General features: G+C 40.0%; 1 protein-coding gene across 3 annotated transcripts in view; it reads left to right on the forward strand.

Moving 5' to 3' along the window:
* LOC110047283 (large ribosomal subunit protein mL62-like) overlaps window positions 1-13,549 on the forward strand; it is a 29,950-nt gene extending 16,401 nt beyond the window's left edge. For 2 of the 3 annotated variants that reach the window (XM_089289810.1, XM_089289811.1), the window contains exons 2-6: window positions 5,016-5,067; window positions 6,237-6,296; window positions 7,746-7,828; window positions 12,332-12,501; window positions 12,955-13,549. In XM_089289810.1, the coding sequence (XP_089145936.1) occupies window positions 5,016-5,067; window positions 6,237-6,296; window positions 7,746-7,828; window positions 12,332-12,501; window positions 12,955-13,033 (444 nt within the window). In that variant the 3' untranslated portion in view covers window positions 13,034-13,549. Of the gene's footprint in view, window positions 1-2,034; window positions 2,307-5,015; window positions 5,068-6,236; window positions 6,297-7,745; window positions 7,829-12,331; window positions 12,502-12,954 lie in introns of all 3 variants that reach the window. The other variant, XM_089289812.1, reaches the window with a different exon arrangement.
* Window positions 13,550-20,869: the final 7,320 nt, after the last annotated feature.

The following is a 20,869-nucleotide window of genomic DNA, read 5'->3' on the forward strand; positions in this document are numbered from 1 at the left end:
TCAAAAGATTCCCGCCAAAAAATCCAAAAACAGGCATAATGCCCTAATATGGTATTTATTACATGCGAGGTGCTTCTGTTGTGCCAATACCCAAGGAAAGTGGAGCAACATTTTCTGATCAAACCAGGCCAACGAAGAGGAATTGGTCTCTTACCATTTTTTATTCCTTTTCTGAATTCCCTACATAAGTGAAGAGAAGCTAGCAGGGCAGTGAACCGCTTTGTCAAAAATGGACCAGCAAATTTCAGTCGGACCGGTGCGACCAAAATAAGTGGACCACCTCTAGCAGTGATCCTGAATATTGTGGTCAGAAGAAACCAAAATGAACCTTTCCATTTGACTTCCGACCGAAATTTCAGGAATCTTTGGCATAATGGAAAACACCCGCAGTCTTCACATGCACAAGTGAGTTGATAGGAAAGTTTTCCTCTCTTTTTTTTTATTTCTACCAAATAAACAGATATTAAAGGAAGGTCATTTTTCCCATCTTGCCTTTTGGTAGCTGCAAACGAGGTAGACAGAGGTGTCGTAACAGCGTGACATTTCATAAGTTGACAGCTAGGATCATGAGATTCATAAACATTGTAATTGGAGACACAAGTGATTGTGAAATAGGTTTTCATCGAGAGAACACAGAAAACAGGACGCGTTGTAACACTGGAAGAGAATTAAACAAGGATATGTCGAGTACAAGTGAGTTGTGTGTGTGCGAGTTGAGGTGTACCTCACAATTTTGGTACAGAGGAAACTTCTGCTTAATCTTTAATTATAGTCCATCAGCTGAGGTGGCTGTATGGCTCACTTAAGGGGAACAAATGAAACTTGTATATTCCTAATCTTTGACTATTAAGTATCATTAAAATGCATGATAGCAAGGACAGAACGGTAGCTTTCACTTTGTAAATCGAATTTTAAATTTACCCCTAATACCCTCCTTTTGGTTGCCATCTTGGAATTCTAAAAGGAACTTTGAAAGGTGTTATTTTCCTATGTTTCTTTTCTCAGAGGCACACAATATTTTGCCTGGATGTATATTTGGAATAATTAGTATCTTAGATATTATTTCAGTGTTTTCTGTGGTTGTTCAAGCTATGATGACCTCATAAATTATGCCACAATGGCCACCATTTTGTTTTCTAGTTGGTGATTCAACCTCTATTTTAACCATCTGAAATAACTAAATTACCAATAAGGTGCTCAACACACAGTTCTATAAAAACACCTTTCCTACGTTAAGTTAATTAAGCACACTACTCCATGAACCAATATACGATATCTCAACGTATATACTTGTAACTAGGTTCACACTTCAATTTAGACAGAAACACCCCGATCGTATAATGCCCTTTGTCACTGCTGTCATGTGCATTTGGATCTATAACTTCTCAAACTCACAAACAATTCATCAAGCCTAAACATGACCATGATGGTGTTTGGATATCTGATTGTTTTAGCAGAAATTTCTATGATTTTATTTTTCTGTTTCTCCTTAGTTTTAGTTCCAATCGAGAAGTTCTATAAAACACTCAAGACTCTGTTTGAGCACCTCTCCAAACACCTCAAAAATTGTCAAAAATACTCCGCTTCTAGCGTTGTATTTCAACTGTCTTCTCTGTGGTGACGGCTCCCCTCCAGATTGCTGCTTGATAATTTGCTCTTGTAACGTGGTGTCATAGAGATGACTGGCATAGCCGCAAAGACTCTGGCTAGACTTTCCTGCCTCTGGCACAGTGGACTTCATAGCACAGCTCATCTATACTCTGGCACTCCTTCTCATACAGCCGTCACACAAGTGCCTCCTCCAGTATCTCTTAATTGCATACTGCTCACTCCTTCCCAATTCTTGCTATACCTCAGAAGTACCTTTCACTATATTGGAGAATTAGAAGCTGGACTGCTTACCAGAGAGTGTCAGCCTGTGACCGTGTGTACGCTAATTAGGACTTTCATGAAGTAGTGCTTGTCAATGCAGCTGTTAATAACTAAAGAAATTTCATCAGTCTGGTCTTTTCACCTCTTCCATTCTTCATGTAGCACATTCCAAGGTTTTGGCTTTGAGCAAGTAGTAGGACAAAGATATCAGTGTCAGAGTGAATGACACACCTGCCTCCCATGTACCAAGTAGGGAGAACCATACTCATATCAGCCTCTTCATGATTAAACTCTATCTCAGGAACTGGTTCGCATGTGGCTGTGTCTTAGTCTCTAGCACTGATCTTCAGTTGTCACGTACATGATCCAGTCACTGAGCCTGCCTCAGAATGCTTCTTTCTTCCACTGTGACACGAGGGAATTGGCAATGTCAGGTTTGTTCACAGTGACACTGAAAAGCTTGTTCCCTGACTTCGCAGTATTAGGCTACAAGTAGTCTCTCTTTTGCTTAGTCTGTTGAGGGAGACCATAGACTGCAGACCGTAAATAAACCGCAAGGAAAAAATGGCGGCATTAAATCCTGGGGGCGTCCCCAGGAGTTTGCGCGGCCATTTTTTCTCACGGTTTTCTCTTACATCACGCACCATGGAGAAAGTGAAAGAGGGACTACTTGTAGCCTATCACAGTGTAGGTAGGAAGTATGTTCTTGTATTGTTCAACGTCAGAGGTAGACACTCTTTAAAATCTTTCAACAGTCTTGATCGATACCTCGTGATACATGTTGAACACTACGTCCACGTGCCTGTTGTCGGTGCTCATATTCAAACACTCTCTTAGCACCCACATGAGACATACCTCCAGAGGGTGAGATATTCTACTTGTGCAAGACCACCATTCCAGGTATACTGAAAATACCGGTTGCATTGTCGGGGTATTTCTTGGTAACTGTATGTGTGTGGTGCGTCACTCTAGCTGTTGGGACAGTTCGACTTTGCACAGTTGTTTTTCGCGAGAGTCCACAAGAATCAGCAAAAGACCAAGGAAGTGGAAGAAATTGTCTGACAAGTGCCATCAGAGCAAATACATCACGATGCATACGGGAAGGAAGTACTACATCCTTGTTGTGAACCTTATGCACAGCCTACAGATCCTTAAAAGACTTCAGCTTGGCTTTCTTCAATGGATCTAAGTAATCTGAAGTGGGATTAGATGAGCAATGATCGTTACAAAGTCATTCACTGTCTTTTTTACCTTGCTCACTTGGCTTACAATAAGTCATCACTTACTTCTGATGTTGCTTTCTGTACAGCTTTGATGTCTTTGATGCTACTGGAGCCAACTCCTTATGGATGTAGGTCTGTGATGAAGTAGTAGCCAAATACTCGTTAAGAAGCCTCCAGGGCTAACCTAGGACCCTAACAACCACATACAATGCATTCATCCATCATTGATCAGATCATGGTGCAGAGGAAACACTTTCGCACTTTTGTTTGTGAGAACGCATGTTTGGGAACTGGGGCTGGATGTAGGAAACAGGGAAATGAATTTGAGAGCTTTGGTTCAACAAACTTGCAATTTATACAAATATTTTATCTACCTGCCCTCTTTTCATGAAATGATTTTGAGAGCCGTACCCCACAGTGTTTTTGCAATGATTATAAGTGCAAAATATAATGATCATATTGTGACCAATAATCAGGAGTTGTGACATTACCTATGATGTCATGTACTTATAATTCAAGCTCTAGAACAAATGGACATCATGTTTGGAGTTCTAGTACTTATAAAATTTGCATTTGAAACACGATTCATTCACATTAAAGGAATACAAACCACTTTGGAGCCTTCCCCAAAATTCCAAGATGGCGTCAAAGCAAGGTTATGTGGGGCAAAATTTAAAATTTGATTTACAAAGTGAAAGCTACCATTCTTTCCTTGCTATCATACATTTTTATGATGCCTAATAGTCAAAGATTAAGATGAGACATGTTTTGGCTGTTCCCTCAAGTGAGCCATAAACCCAAATTTTTGGCTCTCAGCTGATGGACTATTAGTTTGCAAGGAGTTGTGAATTTTTTCAGCTCAGTAAATTGTACTGACTTTCACTGGGCCGAGCGAATGGGTTTTATCCCCAAACTTTTATATTGCTCGAAATCGGCAGTTGTCCAGTCCTTCGATTTTACGGGGGAACTATTAAAAAAAAACAACAATTACATGTAAGAGCCCGCCTTCCCAAGAGACAAAACAACGGACAACTGGGAGCCAAAACAAAAAACAAAAATTATGCACTGTTCATAGCGGTGCGTCTTGACATATCATCTTGATAATTACCTAAGATTCGCCTCACTTGAACGTTTCCCTGTTTATATTTGGATATTAGTCAATTTTACATAATCAACATTTTGATACAAAAAGTTGTGAGGGAAACTCAAAATTTCATTCATATCTAAAACTAGAAACTGACCTGCAAAATCCGTTTTGATACGGACAGACAACTACTCGCACGGAATTTCATGCATAAAAGAAAATTGAAAACTTTTGCTTCTTCTGCCAAGTGTAGCATTTACTGAGTAAAACATTAACGTTAAATTAAAAACTAAAAAAACACAGAAAAAAAATTGCAGCTCCGGCTTGCAGGCTCGCACATTAGTTTCACTCATTCGCCTATAGATGGTCATATCTTGGGACATGGGGTACTTTTTGGCTTGGGGATGTCAGTGCCACCCAACAGCCCCCTCTTCCCTAATATGACCACTGCCATTTGGTCCATGACTGCTTATTTGGCATGTGCCTTATTCGCAGATGGTGTCCATATCTAGAGGTCATTCCCTTATCAGCCACCTGAGGACATGCCAGATGGGGATGGTCCTCCACACAGGTGGAGAGAGACACTGTCAGATTTAAGTGCTTCGTATAAAAACACAACACAATGACCCCATCTATGGCTTAAACCTGGACTGCTTGATCCAGAGTCTAGTGCACTAACATTATGCCACTGTGCCTGACATTTCCCGATAGTTATAAGCTCATCTTAATGCCTGTATTTAGTTGTTTAAGGCCAAACCTGTAACTAGCAATTTAATGTTGTTGATCTTTCTTGACTTCTTTTTTAACATTGCCATCACTGATACATTTTTGTTTAGGATGATGATGGCCAAGCTTTATGCTTGGATTACAAAGGCAAAATTCCACTGGGTAAGACACTAAAGAAAGAAACATTTGCTAATAAATTTAAATAAATTTATATGACGTAATTTCTGTGGGATTATGCAATATATTGTGAAATCCCATATAACCCATATCTTGAGGGTTTGAGGACATGATGTCACGTGACAGATCTCATGTGACAGATCTTTGTGAGCATGAGTAGTCTAAGAGGTAGTATCCCCAGTTAGTGGAAGTTCTACCCTCAGCCATGCTCTTCCTGATACGTTTCTAAGTCACCTTAAACCTAGAAATGCACTAGAAGCTTTCTTGAAATCCCATTTGAAACAACATACAACACTCTGAATAATTTACACATTGCCATAAGTAGCTATGGACACTTTCAGTGTCTAAGTTCCCATAAGTGGACTACACAAAGGAAAAATCCTACAAGCCTCAGGTGTTTTTAATCAATTAACTTCCCATTGTTACATGGCATTGTGTGCTATTACAGTGCCATATTTGGTTGTTTTGTCACGAAATGAGTTTTGATACAGCCAACCAGGCAGTACTAAATTATTGTTATGATACATTGGGATGTGCTGCAGACAATTCTGGAAATATTTTGCACCTTTTGAGCAAGGTTGCAAAGCTACAGGGTTATTTTGTTACTTGTTGAATATGGTCGCACAGCTACAAAGTTTTTGAGTGTGTGTCAAATGCATTTTTGACTATGAAAATATACAGAAAAAAGAGGAGAGTGCGGAAGTGGAAAATACTAAAAATTAATGGAAGTTGCCACAGACGTGTTAAATAAAACATCTGAAGGTGAAAATGATTGAAAAAAAGAAGTCAACAATAAGCGTTTTAGCAAAGAATGAAGTCAGCCAAAATTTCAGTGTTCAGACTAAGTTAATTTCATGTTAAGTTCTTTACAACAGTTTATAATAATAAATGGTCATAAAACAATTATATTGTGAGAATGTAGTAAGCAATGAATTGTTTGTTATCTGGCTGGCCAGATAATAAACAAAATCTATCTTTTAATCCTTTCTTTGTAAATTAATGCTGATTGTAAATATTACTGTTGCACTGAAGACGACGGATGACCATCAAAATGTGTTTGTAACATTGAAAAATGTTGTCTTATAACTTGTGAAATTATCTGTGATTCTGCTGCTTTCTCAAATTGAAGATGCCATTTCCCGTTTGTTTGACAGACAAGTTAACAGTCAAATGTTCGAAAAGTTCTGGACCAGGTGGACAGAATGTGAATAAAGGTGAGACAAACTCACATCAAAGAACAAGGAAACTAAAGTCAAACCTCTATTAAGCGGCCATTTACCCTAATTAAGCAGCCAGTTATCAAAGCCCTGGAAAATTTTCAGTAGAATACTGCAGTTAAAACCCCTATTAACCAGCCACTCTATTAAGTGTCTGCGGCCATCTTTTGGTCATCCCCATGAGGGTTTTCTGATGTCTTTACCCCTATTACACTGTAAGTATCTGCATACAGTAAAATTTAATACACATAGATTACAGTCTGAGATAGAAAGAGACGGCCCAAAAAACGTTCAAACACAAATTTATTATGATTTTCTTGATGTGACAACATGTTCACTAAGCAATTAACTAGATGGAAAAAAAAATTCAAAGTATATGAACCCCTATTAAGTGGCCAACCCCTATTAAGTAGCCACCTCCCATTTTCCCGAGGGTGGCCGTTTGACTGTATTGAATTCTTTTTCGAAGTCTTGTTGGTTGTGTAGCCATGAGAATTACACAGACAGTATTTTTCAAACCTACTTGGTTGTGTGGCTAGATGTCATAGTAATAATCTTGTATTAAGTCATCTTTTTGATTGCATATTTTAATATGTAAATTATCAAAAAGATGACTATACCCATGTACCTGTTCAATCCAGAGTCCATTGCTCTAACCATTGGATTTTGTATCCTCCATGATTCAACAAAAAAAAAAGTATATACACATATGAGCTTGGCAGTTACCTGTAACACTGATATTAACAACAACAACAACAACAACAACAACCATTTTATTTTGCATAATACAGAGAATATCATTCAGCAAAAGAATACATTAAGCTTAAATAAGCAAAAAAAACTACTCAAAATAAATAAATATTACTATAACTTACACCCGCTTTCAGTGTTATGTGCATAGGCGACATATTTCGACCATCTCTAAACATTCCATCTTTCGACATGCTATGTAAACAGCTGAAATACCGTTTACCTGTGAAACTATCAATTTTTCCGGTTATTAGCGGAACAAATGACAAGTATATGATAATTACTGACCTCAAATGAGTGAAGAAGATTGTGGACTCCCAATTTACAGGATAATTCAAACGATTTTAGTGTAGTCGATCAGCTCCCAATAGTGACTTCCGGTAGAATTGGGCCGCTGCTGTTCAGTTAATATTCGAAAGATGTAAACATTCAAAGCAGTCGATTTATCCCTCACAAAATGTTTTCTTGATGCTCCTAGCCTTAGTTTGATGTCAAATAAATCCATCTTTCATGACTAAAAGTTGAGTTTGACCATAAAGAAGCCACTTGTGCTTACATTTTGATGTAGGCCAGGTTACATAGCATGTTGAAAGATGGCATGACTTTTTGACAGCAGTTTTAACTTATTTGCTGAAAAAGGTGAAGTGATTAAAACTAAATTTAGTTTTTGTGCCCGCTTATTTTCACTTCTTTTAGTAAATACCAAGGTGGATTTGCGGTTCCATGTATTGTCTGCACAGTGGATTCCTGTAGATGTTCGACACAAGATAATAGAAAAGGTACTTTTGCTAGGTTTTGCTTATACAAACTTTTGTTTAGAACAAAAATTCTTTTGTTGTTGTTGAATTGCTTAAGCAAAGTGGAAAAAGGCAAAATCTTTAATTATTTATTATTATTGTTTATAAAAATTCTTCATTATTATATTTATTTATTTATATATATTACTTTTTAATAATTTGAACTAAAGCCTTAAAGTCAGGGGTGAAAGATCAGAGACTGAAGTAACATAAAAGAAAGTGTTAAATGGGGACTTCTAGTGCCCCTCCCCATTTGGAAGCCACCCCCAAGCTTGTATTGTTATTGACTTAAGCTACCAGTACTCTTATTGAATTTGAATGGTACCTGCTGAAATGTTCATAAGGACTGAGGAGAGTTCACACAGAGACTGCCTGATTTTTGCAAACTCCTTTGCACTGGCTTTCATCCTTGTTTGGCTGTCCTCAGACAAATGGAATGTGTTAAATTTATGAGTTCAAGTTAGAATTTCAAGTTACATTCAAAATTTTGATATTTTTTAAGTTCTATGAAGCTCTCAGTGCAGGTTTAGTTTCATGGCTGCTAACATCAATTACCGTACCCAAATTTGCAATCAGCCAATTAGAAGCTATGTCTACCGTCCTGATATCCCGTGATATCAAGTCACTGACCTGCTTGGCTGCAATATCATGGTCATTTTCAAGTACCTTTCCAGTAAAGGAAGTAAATTAAAGTAATTTTTTTGCGTGAGTCAAATTGAAAGGAGTTTTTAAAAAATGGAATATTAAGCGCATAAATCAAATATTTTATTAGCATTTATTTTGGGGGTTAAAAGGTGTCAAAACTCTCCTGCCAAACTCTTTACCGACAGTCCTGAAACTATTTTTTGCTAAAATGGAGCAAGAGTTTCAGATTTCTTGCAAAAATTGGATTTGGAAAATTCTGTAAATGAAACTCCACATGAACAAGTTAAAACAATGGCTGATGAGGAACCAGACACAAGTATTGAAGATCTGGAAAGTTTGAACAAAAGCCGGTCTACACAGTTTTCTTTCCTTGCAGATTATTGTACCGTAGCCTCTTCCAGGTGCTCAGTTAGTTGGGGCGCAGCGCAAAAAAACAGCTGCGCCCCATCTAACTGAACGCCTGGAAGAGGCTAATTGTACTGCAACTAGAAAAATATCTCCTGAATTTTGGCTGAATCTGGGTATGGTAAATATGGAATCGTACCTTTTTTTGGTATGCTTCAGTGGCATTTCAGGTGAGCTTGGTCTCACCATGGTTATTTTGGTGAGATGCAGTTGTGCAAAAATACAAATGATGGCTTCACCAAACTCACCTGATGTGCTGCTGAAATGAACCAAAATGGTATGATTACATATGTTAGTGTTACCCTTACCTAAAAATATAAACCCTTATCTCTAAAGTATCAAGCTAACGGAAGTCATCATCATCATTATCATTGCCTGTAGCCCCGTCTGGGGCAAAGGCCACCAATAAGCACCCTCCAGTCATCACAGTCCTGGGCCAGTCGTTGTAGTTCTCCCCACGTGTAGCCATTTCTCCACATGTCTGCCTCTTGGTCACGGTGCCACAAGTTTCTTGGTCGGCCTCTCTTCCTTCTACCCTGAGGGTTCCAGGTGAGGGCTTGCCCTGTGATGTTAGATGAGGACTTCTGAAGGGTGTGGCCAATCCACTTCCAGCGTTGTTGAAAGACGGTGGTTCTCCAGGTTTCGGCTCCATAGAGCAATACAGGCTTCATGATGGTGTTAAAGATCCTGATTTTAGTGCTGGTGCCGAGAAGTGATGATCTCCAGACATTCTTCAGCTGTTGGAAAGCTGCTCTCGCCTTGCCAATGCGAGCTCTTACATCAGCTTCTGTCTCCCCAGTGTTATCTACGATACTGCCTAGGTAAGTGAAGCTCTCTACATCATCCAGTGCTTCACCTTCCAACATAATGGGAGTATCTGTGACCGTGTTGACGTTCAGGACTTTACTTTTCCCCATATGGATCTTAAGGCCCAAACGTGCTGAGGCGTCTACAACAGTGCTGGTCTTTTCCGTCATCTGATGTCAAGAGTGCAAAAGAAGGGCCAGGTCGTCAGCATAGTCCAGGTCAACCAACTGCTTTCAAAGTGTCCACTGGATGCCATTTCAGCCTTGGGCTGTAGATGTCTTCATTACCCAGTCCAACGTCAGAAGAAACATAACTGATGACAGCAGGCATCCTTGCCTCACTCCAGTTCTTATCTCAAATGCATCAGTGAGTTGCCGTCCATGAACCACCCTGCAGGTCATCCCTTCATACGAGTTTCTGATGATATTGGTTATTTTCTCCGGTATTCCGTAGCGGCTCAGTAGCATCCAGAGGGTCTGCCAGTCCACGCTGTCAAATGCTTTTTCATAGTCCACAAAGTTGATATAAAGAGGTGAATTCCACTCCAGGGACTGCTCCAGGATGATACGCAACGTGGTGATTTGGTCGGAAAACCAGCTTGCTGCTCACGAAGCTGTGGGTCTATGGCATCTTTCATCCTGTTTAGCAAGACTCGATTAAACACCTTTCCCGGAATGGACAGCAGTGTTATACCTCTGTAATTGGAGCAGGAGCTGAGATCACCTTTTTTGGGAGCTTGATGAGGTAACCCTCCTTCCACTCTGTTGGTACCCACTCCTCTTCCCAGATCTTATTGAAAAGAGGGTAGAGCAGCTCTACGTTCGTCCTGATGTCGACCTTCAGTGCCTCTGCTGGAATGTTGTCAGGTCCCGCAGCCTTGCCATTTCTCAGCTGCTTGATAGCCTTTTGAATCTCCTCCTTTGTGGGTGCGCTATAGTCAATGGGTAGGTCGCTGTCGGCTGGCTTTATGTCCGGAGAGTGTGGGGGAGCAGGTCGGTTGAGCAGCTCCTCATAATGCTCCACCCATCTCTTCTTCTGCCCTTCTAAATCAGATATTGGTTGCCCATCCTTATCTTTCACCGGTCTCTCTGGCTTGCTATATTTTCCCGGTAGGTTCCTTATGGTAGCATAAAGGTCCCGCATATTTCCATGATAAGCTGCCTCTTCAGCCACTGCTGCCAATGACTCCAGATAGTTGCGTTTGTCTGCCTTAAGGCTCCTTTTGACACTCCTGTTCACCCCTTTGTACTCCTCTGGCACCTTAGCTTTTGCAGTTCATGTTCGGTTGTTAACAGCTGCCTTCTTTCGTTTTCTTTCCTGAATCTTCTTCAGTGTCTCTGTGGAAATCCAAACCTTGTGGTTGGGGTTCCTCAGACCCAGCACTTCATTGCACGTCGATGTGACCGCTCCTTTCACTCTCTGCCACCTTACATCAATGGTTTCCTCTTCCATGCTTGGAACTCATTGGAGAGTGTGATGCTGAATTCCTCCCGTTTGTTGGTATCATTCAGAAGAAAGGTGTTGTACCCCAAGCGTTGGTTTGTCCTCCCTGTCCAGTTTCTCCTCAGTTTGAGCTTCAACCATGCAACCAGGAGATGGTGGTCTGAAGCCACATCTGCCCCTCACCTGACCCGCACATCTTGAAGAGTTCGGAATCTCTTCCCGATGCACATGTGATCAATCTGATTCTCTGTCTGCAGGTCTGGTGATACCCAAGTCGCTTTGTGTATCCTTCGGTGTTGGAAGTAACTCCTTCCTATGACCAGGTCGCTTGTGGCACATAGGTCGGCAAATCTCTCTCCATTGTCATTCATCTCCCCTAGACCTTGCTGCCCCATGATCTCCTCGTAGCCCCTGTTATCACTGCCAATCTTGACATTAAAATCTCCCATTACAATGATGACGTTTCGTTTTGGGTGATCCTGGATGATGGTTAACAGTCTGCTGTAGAACTCCTCCTTGTCTTGGTCATCGCTATCATTTGTTGGGGCGTAGCATTGGATCATATCCATGTTGATTCTCCTCTCGTTTGTGCGGAAGGTTGCTGTGATGATCTGTGGGCCACGCCCCTCCCATCCAATTAGTGCCCTCTGAGCTGTCCTGGACAACATCAGAGCCACACCCTGGGTGTGAGGAGCATTTTCTTGTTCATGCCCTGAAAACAACAGCAGTTCCGCTGTGATCAGCCGCCTCTGACCGGAGCCAGTCCATCGCGATTCACTTATTCCTAAGATTGAGAGCCTGTAGTTCCTCATCTCTGTGGCCAACTGTGCTGTTTTGCCAGTCTCGTACATTAAAAGGGTGTACATAACGGAAGTACAGGAGGCGAATAAGTTTTGTAAGCCTTATGAGTGCTACTGAGGCTAGAAATAGTAACTGAACGTTTTACCATGAACTCGAAACTCGCGCTGGAACTCATGAAATTTGAATGTGAGTTGCTGAGAGCTTTAACTCTTTTAGAAACTCTTTTCAACTCTCAGCAACTTCCCATCCTTGTATGACATGGGCTTTACGTGTTCATAGCCATTTTCCTGATTTTCTTTGACAAATGATTTGCACAGTAAAAGCTTTACTTCTTCATTAATTTTCAATAATTTAACCTCGATGTTTCATTTCAATACTCTGCAGGAAAAAAATCGTATCAACAAGAGTGGTGAATTATACCTCACTTCTATGAAGACCCGAAGCCAGTTGAAAAACTTGGAAGATGCAATTCAGAAACTGGAAAGAATCATTGAGGAGGCATCGTATGTACCGCCAGAAACTACACTAGAGAAGAAGACTCATGTGCAGAAATTGTAAGGCATACTTCTTGTTTAAGCCCTTAATTCCCAAACGTGATATCAGTCAATTTAGAAGTCGATATTGACTAATGTATACCCTGCGAGACTCATAGGGTATGTGTCTATTGTATTACCATTCATTCAAAACCTGCTGAGGAGAATAAATTCCCAAGCAAAGGTTTATCTGGCGTGGAGGTTTTTCCTTCGAAATCCTTCTACTGAAGTTATGTCGCCAACAGTTTTCATGTGGGAAATATTATGAATGCGCCGGGTCAAGTGTTCTGGGTTCAAACCTTGGTCAATCTAGGTTGATCACTGCTGTGTTATCTTTGGCTAGACCCTTCACTTCAAAGATTGCATGCATGCTTTCAGATTGGATGTACAATGTTACATTTTACATACAAAGACGGTTCAATCCAAGATTTAGAGGTATTGTTTTCCTAACTTGTTTTATTTGTTACCTTACAGAGTTAGAGTGGGTCATCAAAAGCGCCTTCTTGCCAAGAAGTACCTATCAAACAAGAAAAGGGATAGGAAGCAGGAATGAGTCAAACGTGGACAGCACGGAAAGTCAACGATCAGGATAAAGAAAGAAACGAATAATTATCACAGTCGTGCCTGAACGAGTTGCCAAGGAAAAGCTTTTATACGAACATGACAACTCACAGGGGCCACTGAAAACTCTTAATTTTTATGTACTGAGATTTCTTTGAACAGACCGGCATGAAATCCCCTTACAAGCTCTTAGACCAGCCATCGGAGCAGTTTTCTGGGGCGTGTCTGAAAAACCTAAACGAAAAAAATCCTATCAGGCCATTCGGCCGATCACGACAGACCACCAATCATAACTTGACGTGAAAAACAAGCCACCAGTGCCAAGCGCAGGAAACCGCGAGTTCTGATTGGATTTGGGTTTGCTTCTGTGATTGGCTAAAAAGAGCAGCATGTTTCACCTGATTAACTGAAGCATGCTACGTGAGTTAAAAAACACTAATCAAGCAATCAAGTAAATATAAAACTTCTATAGACTATTGCCAAATAAACCAAAACTTTTCTCACTCGAGTCAGATTCAAGTGATCAGTGTGGTTTTTCTTATCCCATTTTTGTCCATGGTTAGATTTGTTCTTTGGAGGATTCTTCAACTCCTAACTTCTAGTAGTTGCGTCATGATCATACTAGAACACAGGCTCTCTTCTGTTAAGATGGATGAGCGTGGCTCTGGCGCGAACTTTTAAGTTCGAATTTAAGGGGGCAGGGGATGGGGAGGATGGGAATCGTAAAAGAAAGTTTTGGGCCTCTGAGCTCTAAAGAGATGGCAAAACCGTAAAAGCCATGTAGGCCATATAGACTCTAACAAAGACCCGTAAAAACCATGTAGGCGATATAGACCCTGACAAAGAATTTCTTTGTTAGATTCTATATTACCTACATGGTTTTTATGGTTTCGATATCCCTTTAAGGACATTCGCGCGAAATTGTTCTATTCGATAGATTTTCTTCAAACTTCTACTGCGGACAGATAATGATTTACTTGTTTCAGAAGTGAAAAAAAAATTGGGGGTCTCGGACTTAAAGCGTATGGAAAACTAGTCTGATTATCAAATATTAGCGCGCGTAAATCGGCATGGTCTCCAGGGTTTTTAGCTTAAAATATTTATAAAAGATGAATCAACGGACACAAACTATCCTAGTATTATTTTGTATTTATTATATGGAGAAGAGTGTTCTACTGGGAACTAAACCACTCGTAGATTCCATACGCCACTTCATCCGGGACACGAGTGGCGTATTTTCCGTATGTCACCTTTGTGAGTGTCGTATCGTTCAATGACCTGACGATTCCCGCCTTTTGCTTTTGTTGAATTGGTTTCTCCATATAATAAAAAGAACATTACACGTTGGCTCGAAGATATGAATTTTATGTTCTCGTGGCAAGAACAATATCTCACTCGTTCGCTTCGCTCACTCGTGAGATATTGTTCTTGCCACGAGAACATAAAATTCATATCTTCTCGCCACCGTGTAATATCCTCTATTTATAAGTGTATCCATTGCGTTAATAATTCCAAATGTTGCCAACGTTTCCACAAAACTTAACCCTTCAAGAGGAATTTGAAACCGCCGCACAGATAATCCAAGAGCTAACAAGAACAGAATTCGATGGGGCATTTTGCAAAAAATTCAAACTTCTAATCAATAGATTTTCTTCATGGTTTCGTGAACGTAGAAAATCGGCAGAGAAAATGATCCATCAAAAGAAAAATAGGGGTCACGGAACGTCCAAGATCGTTAAATCCCGGCAAAGCTATAACAATGGCCATCTGCCCTATCATTGTTCATTTGATTACTTAGCGCGCGCTCGATGCATGAAGTGGCATGTGAATTTGCGTGCGCAGTAAGGATGTGCAGAAACAATTAGCACGAACGTCCGGTCCTATAAAACGTGGCTTACTAGGGCTTACTACAGTTTTTCGGAGACTCGGTAGCGCGCGCTATGATTGCCTGCCAGATGTCAGTATTAATCGCGCGTGCAAAAATGACGCGACTAACCCTAAGAAAAACGAAAATCACTTCAGCACTTGAAAGGCGTTAAATCACTTCGGTATACGTAGCAATAGTATCAAACCCCGTTCAAACATGTGTTTTAAGCCTAGGGCCAAGAAAATGCGACAAAAAAGCTCGGTAAACAATCGGCAAAAGAGCTCTAACGTTCTCTTGTTTTCTCGCACGCGATACATGGCGTCAAATGAGCTCGCGCTTAGATAAAGGGCATGCGCGATTCAATTCTCGTCCAAGGCTGTAAAAGCTAGTCTTTGATCGAGGATTGCTGGAAAGCCTACCGTACAACCCGTGATAAAATTTTCACAGTTGATTTGTAGGGGTGAATCACAGTTGAAGCCAAAATTTTAAAGAATCTGTAAGACAGATTTTGAGCTATTTTTGATTTCATATTTTCTTAGTTTGCGAAAAATCTGTCTTACAGATTTTTATTTTACTTTGCATGAATGTTAATTCAGAACCAATTTCGTATTCCTGAAATTTTGAGGTGAGGTCATACGGGTAGATTTTGAGAAAAACGTGATTTTTAACCTACTATATTGCCCAGTCTCTCCTTATGTACTCGGTCGTGCATTTTGGCCATTTGTTCACGTTTAATTACTCGGGTTTCCGTAGGAAAGCCCGAGTCATAAAATGCAAGCGTTTTGGTCGCCAAAAGGGGGGTCATGGTCCTAGGCGTTCCATGCGTAGGCCATGGAAACTGGGGGTGAGAAACGCGACATTGCTCGCCCTTCGTGACAGAACGCGGTGTTTTGCGAAGAAAGCTTTTATACGTTCATCTCGCATACAAAGACGTCGATCGTTTTCGGAAAGGGTCGGTCCACGAATTATATTGCTTGAAAGCCAGCCAGTTAAGCAAAGGTCAAGCTCGAAACGTTCTCGTGAGATAACAACTGAGCCGATCGCGGTATGAGTTCAAACTTCGAAAACACTGACAAAAAACAGGCAGTCAATGACTGCAGGTGGCTACTGTTGTTATTATTTAGAACATTGCAGTAAAACAAATCATATTTTTGGACTGGTAGCTCATTAAAAACATGCGACTTGTTTCTTGCACCGCGCGAAATATGTCGGTCTGTACGGGTCCGCAAATGATCCCAGGACCGCAAACGATCCCGGACCGCAAATGATCCCCAAATTGGACTGCAAATGATCCCGGACCGGAAATGATCCCCATATTGGACCGCAAATGATCCCGATCAAAAAATAAGGAATGGCATGGATTTATATCAGAGGAAGGTGACAACATGTACAAGAATTATGAACTAAAAAACATGTTTTATCATTTTACAAAAAAATAGTCCACAGCCGCTGTGTTGTTCTTCGAAGAGTACAGATCATTTTCACTGTCACGCAATAAAAGAAAATAATAAATCGAAAACCAAACAATGGAAAAAGCTAAGAAATTGTGATGTACGCTATAGAAGATAACTAAATAAGACACTTCTCCAAGTTTTAGGCCTGTGCGTTTTCCCAAACTTCAGATATTCGTCGTAAATGTTTCCCAGAAATTTACAGAGCCCAGCAAGAAAACGCCATGTTGATGTACATCCGTGGTACACCAATATGGCGGCCGGAATATAGTGTAAACTTCTGGAACTTACTTTGGCTTTCTAGGCGACTGATGATCAGTACTAAACAAAAAAGCATTTACATAAGCACTTTTCCTAATGCTCTAACTTCTAAAAAAGGCTCAAAATCATGAGATAAGTGTATATTTTTCAACAAACTCGATCGTAGCCTTGTGTCACGCAACCTCCATAACCCTGAAATTCAAAATGCTCTGGTGTCCGAACGAAGCACGCTAATTGTAAACAGATATAAATATACCGCCTCTTATGCCTGATGAGGATAAAAACACGTCACGTGAAGACGATCTATTGAATTAGAAGTCTTAGAAAAACACATACTTGTAAGCATTCTCGAAATCCCGGTGGCGATAGTATCAAACATCTATCAAACAGCTAATTGTCAAAACGAAGCGCAAGCCTTGGCCTTGCTTGTTCATTTAGCTGAACTTCATAACTATAGCCTGGAATTTTGGTTTCTTAGAATAATCAAGTAGTCATTTCCGAGGAATTAAAGCTAAAATACGACCAAGGAAAAATTACAAAATAAATTTGTTCAAATTTCCAGTGCTACACACTAGGTGTTTTACAGAGTGATGAAGCGTTGTAGGCTTGTGGGTCTACTCAGGTGACAGCATCTTCTGTAATAGTTACTTCATGGTTAGATTTTAGTTTAAAACTTTAGACGAGTGGCGTTAATGGTTGATAAAATGTGATTTAACTGTAACACCGAAATATCAATGTTTAACAAAGGAGGATATGTTGCACTGATCATAATTTTACTGAGAATTGCAAAGAAATGCAAGCCAAGTGGTGTTTTGATGATTGAGTGGTGATATTCACAACATCGTAGTTAGCAACAAAATTTAGTCGAAAGTATGAAAAAAAGAGCAAGTTGTAAGCCAGTATAATTATAAGATGGCTTTAATAAAAAACATCGGTATTCACGTACGCCAATTCCCTATCCACACCATTCCGCCATCCATACCATTCCATATTTTTTGATCGGGATCATTTGCGGTCCAATATGGGGATCATTTCCGGTCCGGGGTCATTTGCGGTCCAATTTGGGGATCATTTGCAGTCCGGGATCATTTGCGGTCCTGGGATCATTTGCGGACCCGTACAGGTCTCCAAATTTGTAAAGATAAGACTTTCGGTAACTTGAATCAAATATCTTACCTCTTAGTTAGTTGGCTTTCTTGTAGGGTGCAGGAAAAAAAAAAAGATAAGACTTTCGGTAACTTGAATTAAATATCTTACCTCCTAGTTAGTTGGCTTTCTAGTAGGGTGCAGGAAAAAAAATAACGTTTGATTTTGGAGGCAAATTGTGGGGGAAAATGAGAACTTCTATTGTACGGAGAATTGTGCGGGATTATTGACGAACCAATGTTCTTGCCAAGTCCTAAGGAAAATCTGCTTTGACAATAGTTAAGCCAAATTTATTTCACTAGAAGTTCAAATGTATTCAGCAGTCTAAGCAACCGCCAATTCTTTTAGAAAACTGTCTGACTGCCTAAGAAAATCATGTTGCGTGACATGAACTAGACGAGAATGAAACCAAATGAAATAGCAAAACAGAGTGCCGCATCTCCCCTTACAAATGAATTCCTTTTCAAAAATACTCCTGCCTTGATTCAATAATAATATGTAGGTTAAATATTTCTTCACAAACTGCGTTAAGAGTCGCAAGTTCTCGGAAGTTATCCGCAGAAAACACAACTTGAAAGTTTATGCAAATTATATGCCATGCAATTTGCGCCTTGTTATAGGGCTGTTGTTTTCGCGAAGGAGTTTATCCGTCTTCGCTCTCCAAAGGAGATATGACTCTTGAAAAGGGTTTAAGATCGCAACACGGCAAAGATGTTCAGCTGCGCAATTTACTCGGATCGCCACGACCAGTAAACGAACTTCGTACACTTTTCTGCTAGCATGTACAATGTAATCGCCATAAGTTGTAAACAGACTCGGTCCAAACAAGTTCTCCATAAATGCGTAGACAGCTGTTCTTCATTCTTGAACCAAGATGGTTTAAACTCGCAACTTGCGATTGTATTAGGAGGATGCTCAACGAAGCAACTTGAATAATAAATATCTAAGCGGAACTCTTGTGCTAAAATATCCTGATTCTTTAATTTGTTTTTATTGTGTCCAATACGCGTTTTCGTAAAGTGCGATTTGGTACTGTGGTACGAAGCCAGAGTAAACGCACTTAGAGCGTGTAGTTGTTCAAGTTTCTCATAGAATGGTAAACGACTTAAGCAAACAAAAGAGTTAGAAGTTGGGCCGTTATAATCTGTCAAAACGAATGTAGAAAATTGCATTTATGACGTTGCGCGCGCAAGTGTTATGTTTTGGATGCTATTTTTACATTCGTTTATACACCAAGTCTTTTCAAACTTATTAGAGGTAATAAGCAAAGATTAAATAGTGTTTTACCATTATCTCTGTTAAAATTTTGGGTTTTAGGCCCGGTTTAAACGTCGCGTTTTACATGCGCCGAATCAAATACTAATTTTAGTCGACTCGAATGAATAAGTTCGGCTGATTTAATTTAAACGTCGCATTTTTTTGCCGAATAAAATTGCTGAGCGCGAGCGATAGCGACGTGTTAATTCCCATTCGAGCAAACACAATTTATTTAAGATAATTTATTTAACATATATAATTTATGAATTAGATCCGGCACATCTAAAATGCGGCGTTTAAATCAACTGTCGAACTTCAGTCGTATATTCGACTGGATCAGTCGAATATTTGACCGAACTCGCATTTAACTGAAATATGTCGCATTTAATTGATTTAAACGTCGTATTTTACATGCACTTAATTCGGCAATTCGATTCGGCGCATGTAAAATGCGACGTTTAAACTGGGCCTTAGTCTTGAATTATTAATGCCCAAACAAATGTTTTTTTTTTTTTACTTTTTTATGGATTGTGATTTTCTTGAATTTCCATCGGTGAACTCTTCCAAAATTTTCACTGCACATCGCATCCTGCAGGATACGAATTTTAAACACGAAAAAAGTAGGGTTTGTACAGGCAGTTTTTTCGATTTTTGCAAATTTATGTCTTTTACCGCTGCGAAAAAACTTTTCCTACAGATTTCCCTGAAAAACGAGCTCCGACTTACGTAAAATATTTACTACTAGTCTGCCAAATTTTACAGAATTTTACTGAAGGAAACGCGAGAAAATTCACTCTCACTGTTGCTTTTTGTGCTCACGTCGACGTCATAAAATATAGAAAAAACACTGACGTTTTCCTTCGAGCGCGCGCAGATTACTTGAGCTTTCGTCCTCAGCGCGCGTGCGATCGTAAAAATAGAGGCAGCCACCCTAAGGCATAGATATTAGTACCAAATATAGATATTAATATACTTTTTACGATTCTGACGCATTTCTCTTCGACAACGCCAGCAGCCCCTAAACCATCCCAATAACAACCATCATTCTTCTTTGGAACTCAGTGAAACAGGTTTATATAAACAATAGCCTCCATTTGGCGCGAAAATATGCTAGGATATTTGTCCTTGGACATTATCTGTTCCGAGAAGCTCACAGTTTTCCTCGAGCTACGCTCTCGGAAAACTGTTCGCTTCTCGGAACAGATAATGTCCAAGGACAAATATCCGAGCATATTTTCGCGCCAAATGGAGACTATTGTGTTTATTATCCTTCAAATCTTTTTCGCAACACGCGCAGTTTTGAAAATTCGGGAATATTTAACAACTATTTACCGAAGTGGAGGTGAATAGTGGTGGATATTTACCGAGCCGCGAAGCACTTTCACCGACTTTCACCGACACTGAGGTGAATAATTGTTTTAGTACATATTTTATACCACACAAGCTGAATAACTAGCGGACCAAAGAGGAACTTTATTTGTTTACGAGTAACTTTATTTGAAACGGGAAGCCATTTTGTTTTTCTTCGGCTGCGCGGAGGTGAATAGTACTTGGCTAATCACCTCCGAGCCAATCAGCGCGCGCGAAAAGTACTATTCACTTGTGAGGTAGAATTCTACTAGTACACTAATGCAAATGTTGTAATCTGATTGGCTGAGCCATTGAACACTATCAGCCATTAGTGTGCAGTGGCTGGAGGTCGTCTAGGCAATGGCGACGTTTTTTACGTTTTTCCAAAGTTTTGGAGGAAAATTTTGATGCGAATGGATAATTAAATTCCGCAGAAGTCTAAATTAAGGACATTGACGGTTTCTTGACTCTTAAAAAAGTTGAAATTATTGAAAAA

This window comes from Orbicella faveolata, unplaced genomic scaffold (assembly GCF_042242905.1).
Source record: "Orbicella faveolata isolate gen_17 unplaced genomic scaffold, um_ofav_v1 contig_2, whole genome shotgun sequence".
Classification (NCBI taxonomy): Eukaryota; Metazoa; Cnidaria; class Anthozoa; order Scleractinia; family Merulinidae; genus Orbicella; species Orbicella faveolata.